We start from the raw sequence: 13,694 nt of genomic DNA, 5'->3' as shown, positions 1-13,694 counted from the left end.
TCCTCGAAACTGATTTTAACCAGTTCCTCCTGAAATTGGGAAATCGAATTTGGGCAGGAGAAGGCAAGACACGGGGTTATAAATTGAGAGCACAATGAATTCATGAGGGTGATAACGATAATCAATAACGCAACAAATAACTAAAGATAGAAATGATAAACGATACAACGTTCATAGAAAACGCAGCAACATCATCTCACCAGCAAGAATCTCGAGAGAGAAACCGGCTAAACGATGAGGAACAAGTTGTTAAAAAGTTTTACAAACCCAGATTATTTTGTAGATAAGAAGGAGAGCAAGCACTTGTTCTTTATATAACTAATATCGTTAACATTGTTAACGTTTATTAACCGCCGTGACGTTGACATTTCTGCAACTGACCTTCTCGACTTCACAGCTCATTAGTACAGCTCACCATTATTCGCACGTGACTCTATTCTTCTTATCCTCTTCACAAGTGCCAAATGCCAGCTCCCAAATGTTATATCAAAGCTCTCCTGTTCGAAGAACCTTGACCAAAAGGTTCAAAAGCTGGAAACTTCTTCTGCAAGTCAAATAGGTACCCACGTTACCTCATCTTCAATCTCGTTTGTCCACTGTACCAATACCATTGTTGCAGCTCGTCCTTGCCTCTTAACCATCTTCCGGTCCAAGATAATCACAGGTTCCTTGAGAAGAACATCAACAACCACATACGGTAGTTGAGTCGAAGTGAGCACATTACCTACTACCGCTTTTAATTGGGAAACATGGAACACAGGGTGCACCATGGAACCTTCAGGCAACATCAGTTTGTACGCGACCTTACCACAACGATCAACCACCTTATAAGGTCCGAAGTACTTAGGAGACAACTTCTGACTCTTACGGACTACCACTGAACCTTGACGATATGGCTGCAACTTCACAAAAACAGAGTCACCAATAGCAAATTCCCGTTCAGAACGATTAGAATCAGCAAACTGCTTCATCCTGTGTTGAGCTCTCAATAAATGGAACTTCAAGATCAACAACATACGTTCCCTCTCCTCCAAACTTCGTGCTACAACAGCCACCTTCGATTCACCAGGCAAGTATGAAAGATGTATTGGAAGAGCTTGACCATAAACCGCTTCAAAAGGACTTATTTGAGTTGCAGTGTGGAAATTAGTATTGTACCAAAGCTCAGCGAGAGGTAACCATTGACACCAAAGATGGGGACGATCACTGCACATACAACGGAGGTATGTCTCTAGACAACGGTTCAACACTTCGGTCTGCCCGTCACTCTGTGGGTGATACGCACTGGAGAAATTCAACTCCACCCCTTGTAGTGCAAACAACTCCCGCCAAAATGTGCTAAGGAAAACCGTCTCACGATCACTGACAATGGTACGCGGACATCTATGGAGTATATAAACTGTATCAAGCAATGCGTGAGCAACCGACATTGCAGTATATGGATGTGCCAAAGCCATAAAGTGAGCTGCCTTTGTTAACCTGTCCACCACAACAAATATGACAGTCTTACCAGAAGATTCAGGCAACCCATCAATGAAATCCATAGAAAGATCGGTCCAAATTGCTTCAAGAATCTCCAGAGGTTGAAGTAGACCAGGATAAGTCGCTGTATCGTACTTACATTGTTGGCATATAGTGTAACTTATTATATAATTTTGAATATCAACTGCCATTCCACGCCAATAGAACAACCCCTTAACCTTCTGATATGTAGCGTCCCTGCCTGAATGTCCCCCAGAACCCGAGCAATGCATCCATTGTAAGATGAAATCATGGAGTTGCTGATCGTTAGGGACGACAATCTTGCTTTTCCTCCTTAACACAGACTATACCCACGAAAAATGCTTCTTGGCGTTTGGATTCGAAGAGAGCTCAGTAATGAGTTGTTTTAACTCCGTATCAGTTTCATAATGACTCTGAATATCCTTAAGCAGATCACATTCTAGTACTGACATAGCCATGTGAAGTACCTCTGCACCATCCACTTGAGAAAGCGCATCTGCAGCTACGTTATCTTTCCCTTGCCTATACTGAATCTCATAATCAAATTCCAGCAATTTGGGAAGCCACTACTGCTGTATTGGTGTATTCAACCGTTGCTCGAGAAGATATTTGAGACTTTTTTGATCTGTTTTAATAACAAAGTGATTAGGCAACAAGTAGTGACGCCATTTCTGTACTGCAAAGACCACAACTAATAGCTCTTTCTCATAGATAGACAAGTTAAGCTGCTTACCCTTCAAGTGTCGACTTATAAACGCCAAGGGATGTCCTTCTTGTATCAGTACCGCTCCAATCCCCTTGGTACTAGCATCAGTTTCAACAAGAAACGGTTTGTCGAACTCAGGAAGAGCTAAGACCGGTGCATTGTACAAAGCACTCTTCAAGCTAGTAAACGCTTCAGTAGCTTCTTTTGTCCACCCAAATGAATTTTTTTTTGTTAAAAAAGTTAATGGTCGTGCAATTGTCCCAAAATTCTTGACAAAACGTATGTAGTAACCAGCTAATCCCAAAAATCCTCTTAATTGTTTGACATTAGCAGGTGTTGGCCATTCAGCAACAGCGTTGACTTTGGCAGGGTCCGTAGACACACCACCAGCAGCAATAAAGTTTCCCAAATACTCAACTTTTACTGTTGCGAATGCACATTTACTCTCCTTGGCAAATAACTTGTTTATACTATGACTAACATGGTTCGTCATAGTATAACTATAAACCAATATGTCATTGAAGAAGACTAAAACAAAGTTGCGCAGAAACTTCTTGAAAACCGAATTCATCAGACCTTGAAATGTTGTAGGTGCATTTTTTAAACCGAAGGACATAACCAGATATTCGAAATGGCCATTGTGCGTTTTGAAAGCCGTCTTATGCACGTCCACATGTTCCATCCTAACCTGATGATAACCAGCCCTTAAATCGATTTTAGAAAACACTGCAGAACCTCCCAACTCATCCAATAAGTCCTAAATCAGCGGAATAGGAAATCTATTCTTGATAGTCAACCCATTCAGTCCCCTATAATCCACACACAACCTCCATGTTCCATCTTTTTTCTTTAGTAACACCACCAAAGAAGAAAAGGGACTAGAGTTTACTCGAATGGTACCAGCCTTCAGCAGATCCTGAACAATCCTATTAATTTCATCCTTTTGATAAATGGCATAACGATAAGGTCGCTGATTAACTGGATCAGACCCTTCCTTCATAACAGTTTTGTGATTAAAGCTGTCTCTGAATGGAGGAAGACTTGTTGGTTCCTCAAATATATCAGAGTAAGTCTGCTTCAGCTGTAAAACCGCAACATTGGTAGCATTCTCATTATGACTCGTCTCTATAGCAAATAACATCATATCTTCTTGTCATGCGACCTTTTGAGCGCTAATCATAGAAATTTGAACCACTTATATCTCCTGAGTTTTATTGAATTTTGAGGCTTTCACCATTCGTACTGCACCTGGTTTTATTCCATGAAGTAAAATTCTCTGATTCTTCCACCAGAATCCCATCTCTAACTTCTGCAAATTCCACGTCATATCGCCTAAGGGAACCAACCACTGGACACCTAGAACCATATCACATCCTCCTAATGGTATTATCATGAAATCATCCTTGAAAGGAGTGCTTTGGAATGACCAGTTAAACTGTGACACCCTCCCCTGTACTCCGAGTCTACTCCCATCAGCAACGGTCACTCGAGTTATTCCTGCAGATTGCAATGCCACACCTAGAGTTTTAGCCGTATGTGGATCCATGAAGTTATGAGTTGAACCAGTATCCAACAGAATAAACATAACCTTCTTCCCATGAACCCCTCTCACCTTCAGTGTTCGATAATCTTGAACACCTGAAACAGCACTGATCGATACCATGGGTGTATCCTTCTCTTCTTCCATTAATGACCTTCGAGTTTTTCCATTCACCATTTTCATCCTCCACTTCAATCATAAAAACTTCAGATTTCTTGTGCTTCAAATAGTGATCGGGAGTGTACTTCTCGTCATAGATGTAACATAACCCCTTGGCTCGCCTCTCACTCATTTCTTCTTGAGACAGAAACCTCATATTCTTTGGTGCCTGAAGACTAGTTTCCTCCGAATTAGCATGACTTATTTGCTTCACTGTGACATGGTTTTTTACCAAAGAACTTCCAGCATTTGACTTTGGTGATGACCACCCACTACTTTTCTGTTGAGGGTGAGCCTTCTCATACAATCGTCCCAACAACAAGCATTGACGAACTGATTGGGGTTGAAACATGTAGATATGCATTTGTGTGTCCAACCTGAGTCCCGCCAAGTAAGCTCTCATCAGATAATCTTCAGATAGAGTCACCATGTTCCGAATCAACTCAAACCGCTGATGATAGTCTACAATACCATACGTCTCTTGTAGCTGTTTAAGTTCAGCGATCGGATCATCCAGCACATCTTCAAAACGCTCCTGTAACAACAACTTATAAGACGTCCAATCTTGCAAAACGTTTCTTCCCAATGGGGTTTTGGACCAAAGATTGGTGCCAAGCCGCTGCATGACCATCGAAATGCATTGCTGCCATCTTCATCTTGAAATCTTCAGGGGTGAAATCAAGAGAGAAAACATCCTCCACCTTGAAAAACCACTCTGATATGCGTTCTCCATTGAATCTGGGAAAATCGACCTTCCCGACCCGAGTTAACCCCGAGTAGTGATTCTGATAACCTGATCCATCACCTCTGTTTTGATTACCCGAACCATCTCCTCTGTGTTGATAACCCGACCCATTACCTCTGCTTTGATATCCCGATCCATCTCCTCTGCTACGATCAGAACTCTCCACCAAGTGCTCCGGCGTTGTCGATATTACCGGTGCTCCACCATCACTGATTTGTTTTCCACTGGATGAGGGTTGTTGTCCAGGCCTCATCTTCACCATTTCAAAAATATCGGCGATGTTTGCATCAATTTTTTTTATTTTGTTCAGCAATTGCAACTTCTAAAGCTGAAGTTCGATCAAGTACATGAGCGATCTCAGAACTCAGTGTAGTTTCCGTCACTGGAACCACCGATCCACCCGTTTCCAACACCTCGTCAGCTCGAGTAAGCTGAGATCTCGTTTCCACCGCCATCGTTTCCATGGATTCGCTTAGCTCTGATACCAATGATAACGATAATCAATAACGCAACAAATAACCAAAGATAGAAATGATAAACGATACAACGTTCATAGAAAACGCAACAACGTCATCTCACCAGCAAGAATCTCGAGAGAGAAACCGGCTAAACGATGAGAAACAAATTGTTAAAAAGTTTTACAAACCCAGATTATTTCGTAGATAAGAAGGAGAGCTAACACTTGCTCTTTATACTACTAATATCGTTAACACTGTTAATGTTTATTAACCGCCGTGACGTTGACATTTCTGCAACCGACCTTCTCGACTTCACAGCTCATCAGTACAACTCACCATTATTTGCACGTGACTCAATTTTTTTATCCTCTCCACACGTGCCAAATGCCAACTCCCAAATGCTATATCAGAGAATAAGAAGAAGAGAGATGGCTTCGGTTGAGAAGAATCAGAAACTCTTTACAATCAAACAAGCTGCTTTGTTGCTCTTAGGAAGACAAGTCAAACGAAGAAGAAAAACAAGAAGAGAGTCTGAGGAGATTCATATACCTAACGATATCGTCGAAGAAATCCTAGTAAAGCTCCCGGTGACATCGCTCCTCAGATTCCAATTTGTGTCAAAACACTGGAGAACTCTGATCAGGTCGAAGGGTTTCGAGGAAAGACACATGTCTCATCAGCAAACACAAGATCCTAAACTCCTTTTTGTCTGTGATGATTTGGTAGATCGTGCAGCCAAAGCTCTCTTTTACAGTCATTGGCTTTGGGGACAACGTCTGCTTCTGTGGAAGATAAAGAGAGTTTGGAATTCAGAGAGTTCAGGGGGTTTCTCGAGATTTCCGAGAGCTGCGATGGCCTTGTCTGCATTTACGACATGACGATAACAGTGGAAGTGATAATCCGGCCACAACAATGTTTTCAACACTCCCTCTAGCGAAAATTCAGAAACTTCTTATAGAGTATACGGAGAAGGAGCCAGTTCCATTCATATTCTTTACTCGGTTTGGATTTGGGAAAGACTGCGTTACCAGGAGATATAAACTAGTTTGGCTGTATAATAAGTTTCCTGCTTCCACTACACTTAGCAAGAAGAAGGTAAGATGTGAGGTTTTAGATTTAGAGGAAAAAAATGGAGATTCGTGAATACTACTCCTCTTGATCATCATCACATCTTGTATAATCAAAGGCCAGTGTTTGGAAACGGATCACTCTACTGGCTCACAGGAGATGGAGAAGGAGATCCATCAACGAAAACTAAACTCATAGTTTTTGATATTCACACAGAGATGTTACAAATCATCCCAACACCTCCTCAACTAGATGCCAATGCTTTTATTATTTATAAAAGAAAATTATATATCTTTTATTTCTAATTTATTCTATTTAAAAAATCTTAAAAGTCATGTACCAAGGGAGGCCATAATATTATTGGCCAAATGAGTTGTGATTATATAATATAAAAGAAATCTCGCGGTAAAACATAAATATCAAACCGATAGTTATATAATATAACTGACCTCAAGTTTCTTTTTTTGGACTTAAGACCCTCTTTCTCAATTAGTGTCTTTGACTAATTTGTGAAGAGAGCTTTGTGGTTTATTACACGTTTTTATTCCAAGATTTCTCCATTTCAGCTTCCAAAGTTACTTTATTTTCTTAGATCTATTCTGCGAATTAGGGTTTATGTCTTGCTCTTCGGTGTTCTTATCTTAAAAGTCTAAAAGATGTCGTCGGCAATGGATAAAGTCCTCATGGCTGTCTTTGAAGAAGAAAAGGAAAAGCCTTTTGATATACCTGATCTGCCTGAATTCTCCTCAATAGTGAGGAATGAGCTTAGCCTCGTCGGAAGGGTTCTGAACCCTGAAAGTCAGCCAATGAACAAACTTCTTTGCAACATGCCTATGAAATGGCAAAAAGAAGGTCGAGTCAAAGGTATTGCTCTCACTAAGGAAAAGTTTCAGTTCATCTTCAATTCAGAATATGATTTACAAGATGTGTTGAACAAATATGCCCACACCTTCAATGAGTGGTCATTAGTTGTGGATAAATGGTAAGAGTTCCCGCCGGTAAATTACCTCCAGTTCATCTCGATTTGGGTGCAGATCTGGAATCTACCCATCAACTATTACACCAAAAAAGCTATCACAGCGCTCAGAGAGTTGATTGGTCAAGTTCTTGAAGTTGCTTTCGACCCGGAACAACCGCATCTACAAGAGTTTGTGCGAGTTAAAGTTCTTTTTGATGTGGCCAGACCCCTACGAAGATCCAAAATCATCAATCTACCAAAAGGAGGATCAGCCGAAGTTAGGTTTCAGTATGAGCGCATTCAAAAGTGGTGCTATAATTGTCAGAGGCTAACACATGAACGAGACTAATGTCCTCTGCTTATAAAGGAAAGACAGGATACTGCGGATGCTAGACGTATGGATCTACCTGTGGAAAAAAAGAAAAAGCCCTTACTTACCAAAGAATCTGACCCACTCTTTGGTGTTTTGAAGGAAGACCAAGTCGGTATCGATGCTGCTACTGGAAGACCAAAGATAGCAGCGGATGTATTAGAAGGCATGAGACAATATCTATTGGTCTCAGATGCAACAAAAAGGCTACTTCGAAGAGATAAATTTATTAAATCAGTAAGTGAAGTAGAAAAGGACCCCATTCTTCAGAAATCTGTCCTACGCCTTGAGCCACCACCAATAGTTCACTCGGATGTGAATAAGGACAAAGGAATGGTTTTTAGTTACGAGAATGTAGCGATTAATCTGGAGAACTCGGAAAGAGTATGTAGTGCAACTCAGTCGATGATGCACCCTGCACTTGAAGACAGTCAATCTTGGAACCTGGAGCCTTTCTCTCCCCTTTCCCTCCAAGAACCGGTGACCTTCTTTGCTCTATCCCAGCCTTTTCAGGTTAATCCAACGGTTTTCAGAACTGGTTCTTTAGGAGCTGGTTCTTCCGGGATTAAGCCCAAAAAGCCTGCACCAAGAAAAAGACCTTCAAAAAGCACTAGAAAGGCCAAACCACTGGAGACCTCGAGAGCTGGTAGTCTCCAAAATCTTAAGCTCGGGTTAGCGACTGGTAAAAGAAAAATGAAAAAGCAGTTGATGAGGGATCAAGCTCTGCGAAATCTTCTAAGCTAAACCCCTTAGAGGTAATCCCACAGGAGAGATTGCCCAAAGCGCAATGAACTTAATAAGTTGGAATCGTCAAGACTTGGGACGGTCTCAAGACTTGACAATTCATCATCTCAAAGAAATGCGTAAAAACCATTAGCCTGAGATTTTATTCCTAATGGAAACTATGCACAGTAGGAATGTGTTAGTAGATCTTCAAGTTTGGCTTGGTTATGAGAGGGTCTTCACGGTTGAACCAGTTGGAAAAAGTGGTGGTTTAGCCTTCTTTATTAAAAGCGGAGTTCAGGTGGATTTTAAGTTTGTAGATAAAAACCTGATGGATTTTCAAGTTCAATTTGGAGCAGTTTCGTTTTTTGTATCGTGTATATATGGTGATCCAGTCTTTAAAAACGAACAGAAATTGGGAGAGATTGAGCAGAATTAGAGTTGGTCGTAAGGATCAGTGGTGTATCCCTGGTGATTTCAATGATATCCTCCACAATGGAGAAAAACTTGGAGGCCCCAGAAGATGTGACTCAAATTTCAAACCCTTCTCAGAAATGCTTTAAACTTGTGACATGGTGGAACTTGCTAGCAAAGGTAATTGGTTTACTTGGGCAGGGAAGCGGTATGATTTATGGATCCAAAGTCGTTTGGATAGAGTTTTTGGTAATAAAGAATGGTTCTCTCTTTTCTCGGCTTCTAACCAACGTTTCATGGATATGAGAGGATCTATTGAAACTGATGGACTCTCAAGAGGAGTATCGAGGACATTTTAGGTTTGACAGTCGCTTGCTTTACAAACCAAATGTGGAAGAAGCAATCGCTCAAGATTGGGGGAATATTTCTATAGGAGCTGCAAGTAGTGTCTCTCAAAGATTAAGATTGTGCAGAAAAACCCTCAGTGCCTGGAAAAGGAATAATAATCCGAATGCAAAAGAGAACATCACGCAGTTGGAATCGGAACTAGAAATATCTCATCTTCATTTCCTCGAGCGATGGTAGTCAGTAATTTAAAACGAGAGCTAGCAGCAGCCTATCAGGAAGATGAAAATTTTTAGAGACAACGAAGCATGTATCAGTTGTTAAGAAGTGGGAACCGAAACTCAAGATTCTTCCATGCCTCGGTAAAAGAAAACAGGTCTAGACGGAGAGTTAAGTTCCTGGTGGACAAGTATGGAGTTGAACAAAAGTCTGAAGCAGCAAAAGGAGCAGTGGCCATTGATTATTTTCAGACCTTATTCACCTCTTCCAACCCGACTCCCTTTTCTTCCTGGTTCTCTGACTTTCTATCGCGGGTTTCTCAAACCATGAACGACGATTTGGTCAAAGAGGTTACCAAAGAGGAAATCAAAGAGGCAATGTTCTCCATCAAACCGTCGAGTGCTCCTGGCCCTGATGGCATGTCGGCAACTTTTTTCCAGCATTACTGGGACATTATAGGTGATCAAGTAACTAAAGAAGTAAATCTGTTCTTTGAAGAAGGAATTTTTCCAGAAGAATGGAATTACACTCACCTCTGTTTAATCCCCAAGATTCCTAACCCTACATTGATGAAAGATCTGAGACCTATCAGTCTTTGCTCGGTTCTTTACAAAGTGATCTCGAAGATCCTGGCTAAAAGACTTCAACCTCTGCTTCCTCTTATAGTATCTGAGAATCAGACTGCCTTTGTCACGGATATGTTTATTTCTGACAATATCCTCGTTGCCCACGGGATAGTTCACAGTTTACATACTATACCGGGGGTCTCTTCTGAATTCATGACCGTCAAGTCAGACATGTCCAAAGCTTTTGACCGAGTGGAATGGTCTTGTCTCAGATCCATGTTACTCGCTCTTGGGTTCCAAGTCAAATGGGTTGATTGGATAATGTTCTTTGTATCCACGGTAACTTTCTCAGTTCTTATTAATGATCAGCCGCATGGTCTCATTAAACCACAAAGGGGCCTGAGACAGGGTGACCCCCTGTCACCTTTCCTCTTTGTCTTGTGCTCTGAGGGGTTATCCCATTTGCTCAATAAGGCTCAAGTTGAAGGTAGACTATCTGGTATAAGTCTACATGAAGATGGACCGGTTCTTCACCATTTGCTATTCGCTGATGACAACCTCTTTATGTGTAAAGCCACCTCGGCTCAAGCTTTGGAGTTGCAGTCGATCTTAACTACCTATGGGAAGGCTACTGGTCATGAAATAAATCAAGCCAAATCCTCCATCTCTTTTGGATCCAAGGTGCCGGAAAATACAAAAGGGGTCATTCAAAATGTGCTGGGGATTTTCAACGAAGAAGGAGCAGCTAAATATTTGGGGCTACCTGAGTATTTTAGTGGCTCAAAAGTTGAAATGTTGAGCTACATAAAAGATAGGTTGAATGCAAAGGTTTCGGGTAGGCATGCCAAAACTCTTTCGATGGGAGGTAAAGAAATCATGATAAAATATGTGGCTCTGGCTATACCGATTTTTGCGATGTCCTGTTTCAAGCTGCCGAAGACAACTTGTGCAAACCTGTCTAGTGCAATCGCAAACTATTGGTGGACTGCAAATGACCATCAACGCAAGATTCATTGGATTAGTTGGAAGAAAATGTGTCTACCAAAAGACTGGGGAGGAATGGGTTTCAGAGATCTTGGATTATTTAATCAGGCTCTTTTAGCCAAACAAGCGTGGAGATTACTTCAGGAGCCAAACTGTCTTTTCTCCAAACTTCTGAAATCTAGATACTTTCCAAACTCTGGTTTTCTTGAAGCAAGGTTAGGTTCTCGACCTTCCTTCGGCTGGAGAAGTATCCTTTTTGGTAGAGAGCTATTACTAAAAGGTCTGCAACGCATAGTAGGGAATGGGGCTTCTCTCAAGGTTTGGATGGATCCTTGGGTTGATGATGGAGAGATGAGACCACCTTGGATAAAAAAACTCCATCATCGACATTAACCTAAATGTAAAGGAACTCATCGACTTTGGGAGAAGGGATTGGGATGTTCAAAAGCTGGAATTTCACTTTCTTCCGTTAGACATTATGAGGATCCTGAAAAGTAAACCTGTGGTGGACAAAGAGGATTTTTTTGTGTGGAAACACAATAAAAGTGGAGACTTCTCGGTCAAATCTGCGTATTGGGTGGCTGATACTCAATTCAATCAGGAACTTCACCATGACGCAAATCTCCAGCCTTCGATAAATGAGCTGAAAGCACAGGTTTGGAAACTACATACTGATCCCAAGCTTAAAGTGTTTCTTTGGAAAGTCTTGAGTGGAGCTCTACCAGTTATCTCCAAACTTAAAAACAGAGGTATTCAGCTTGAAGATAGATGTCAATTGTGTGGTCAGCAAGAAGAATCAATAAACCATGTTCTCTTTCAGTGTTTTGGTGCTAGACAGGTATGGGCTCTTTCATATTACCCATCTCCTGAGTTCGGCTTTGACAAGGGATCTGTTTACTCGAACCTTCACCATTTACTGATTAACAGAGATAACAAACATTGGCCATCTCAGCTGAGGAAAAGTTTTCCCTGGATCATATGGAGAATCTGGAAGAATAGAAACATCTTCCTCTTTGAAGAAAAGTCCTTCTCAGCTCCTGATTCGGTGAACAAAATTCATGAAGATGTGGAGGAATGGTTTATTGCTCAGAGGTTGGATATAAATGGAGAGATTTTACCGGAGATAACAACGGTAGCGGCTCAACACATCACACATGGAACATGTGAACTAGAGGTAATGCCGAGAAGGAATGAAGTTTGGAGTCCACCTCCCGTATCTTGGGTTAAATGTAATGTTGGTGTGTCGTGGTCGAGAAGGAACCAACTTGCAGGAGGAGTGTGGGTTTTGAGGGATGAAAGGGGGAAAGTTCTCTTACACAGTCGAAAAGTTTTTACCAATGTGGAAAGCAAAGACAAGGCAAACTTTTTGGTCACCAAATGGGCAATTGACTGTCTAATAAGCCATCGACGTGTCAAAGTCACCATAGCCATGGAAGTTGCATCTCTGGTTCGTTGCGTCTTGAGACCAAAAGCTTGGCCATCCTTCAATTATGAATCAAGTGAACTTTTGAAGTTATTAGGTTTCGTAAATAGGTGGAATGTGGAAGTGGAGGGATCAAGAACTAAGAGGAGCTTTTCTTATCGCTCAAGGTGTCACAAGTGAGTGTGGACTTCAATCCTATGTAACAGCGGGTCCTCCATCTTGGTTGCATAGTATTTTCGAACATGAGAGAGTTATATCCTCTGCTTAGTTTCTGATAGATTGACTATTGGGTAGCTGTGTAGGAATTTTTTGGGTTGGGCTATGTTCACATAAATGGCATCTTTTAGATTAGGCAATAGTCTAACTGTGGGAGTTCTTATAGTATTTGGAACCCCCGTAACATCTTTTGTAATCTGTTGATATATAATCCATCAATATAATTCAGTTGACCAAAAAATAGGTCTGGTCGTTCGGTTTCATTAGATTTTGTTTTTTTACGGTTCCAAGAGTTTATGATCCATACAAGACCAACAATTCTAGTTCAGGTGTTTTTGAATTTTTCATGTAGTTTTTATATTTTAGATATTCGATTTAAAATCACCAATAGTTTTAAAATCTAATTCTATTTTGTATAATATTAAAATTCATATTTTTTTTGATTCCATATTTTAAAAAGCATAAATATTTTGTTCCGATTTTAGAGTTCATATATATTCAGAAATATTTAATTTGATTTGGTTTTGCAAAAATTCCTCTTCAATTCAATCTAGTTCGGTTAAGTTTCTCGTAAATAAATAACCTTAATAATACCTTAAACTCTTTACAATTTGTCAATTTAATTTGTTACTTTGTTTATTTATTCCATCATCATTTAAGATATTGATATGTTTCTATTATGATGGTGTGTAACAATGTAACTATATGCCACTATGATAAAAAGTTTGCATGAACAATGATTGGACAGCATAGTTCACTTTATAATATGAAATGCCATATTATAAACAGAGAAGTTGAGGGTGGACCTTGAATGAGCAACTGACATTTGTTCATCTTTCATAAATGTCACTTTCAAAAAAGTTTAGTTTCAAAGTATTTAAATTTTTTTATGAAATGCCATATTGTATACATGTTATAAAATGTAATAATTAAATCTTTATGAAATGCCATATTATAAACTTTTATGAAATGCCATTTTATAAACTTTTATGAAATTTTTATGAAATGCCATATTATAAACTTTTATGAAATGCCATATTGTATATCCTATGGCAAAAATCCATTCAAGGTCCACCCTCAAGTTGCCGACATGCCATAATATGAAATGGCATTTCATAATGTATACAATATGGCATTTCATAAAAGTTTATAATATGGCGTTTCATAAAAGTTTATAATATGGTATTTCATAAAAATTTAATTATTACATTTTATAATATGTAAACAATATGGCATTTCATAAAACTTTTTAAAAACTTTGAAACTAAACTTTTTTTAAAGTGACATTTATGAAAGA

At 39.9% G+C, this 13,694-nt stretch overlaps 1 protein-coding gene and 2 pseudogenes across 1 annotated transcript; all 3 read left to right on the top strand.

Moving 5' to 3' along the window:
• The first annotated feature begins 5,539 nt into the window (after positions 1-5,539).
• On the top strand, positions 5,540-6,484 carry LOC104783455 (putative F-box protein At2g02030 pseudogene; annotated as a pseudogene).
• Positions 6,485-6,835: 351 nt separating this feature from the next.
• LOC147945206 (uncharacterized) lies at positions 6,836-8,251 on the top strand (annotated as a pseudogene).
• A 1,046-nt stretch (positions 8,252-9,297) lies between these two features.
• LOC147945205 (uncharacterized) lies at positions 9,298-12,361 on the top strand. Its single transcript, XM_087509144.1, has 2 exons — positions 9,298-11,076; positions 11,165-12,361. Exons 1-2 carry the CDS (start codon positions 9,298-9,300, stop codon positions 12,359-12,361), a joined length of 2,976 nt encoding a protein of 991 aa, XP_087365270.1.
• Positions 12,362-13,694: the final 1,333 nt, after the last annotated feature.

Source organism: Camelina sativa, chromosome 4, assembly GCF_030686135.1.
Source record: "Camelina sativa cultivar CO46 ecotype springtype chromosome 4, ASM3068613v1".
NCBI classification, from domain to species: Eukaryota; Viridiplantae; Streptophyta; class Magnoliopsida; order Brassicales; family Brassicaceae; genus Camelina; species Camelina sativa.
The sequence above is the reverse complement of the archived record's forward strand: the minus strand, read 5'-3'. Positions and strand labels throughout refer to the sequence as shown.

Bases quoted from the DNA above. Each gene is read 5' to 3' on its own strand.
- LOC147945205 (XM_087509144.1), top strand. From the start codon at position 9,298: ATGTATCAGTTGTTAAGAAGTGGGAACCGAAACTCAAGATTCTTCCAT. The intron at 11,077-11,164 runs GTTTGGATGGAT...CTAAATGTAAAG, and splicing joins GGAATGGGGCTTCTCTCAAG to GAACTCATCGACTTTGGGAG.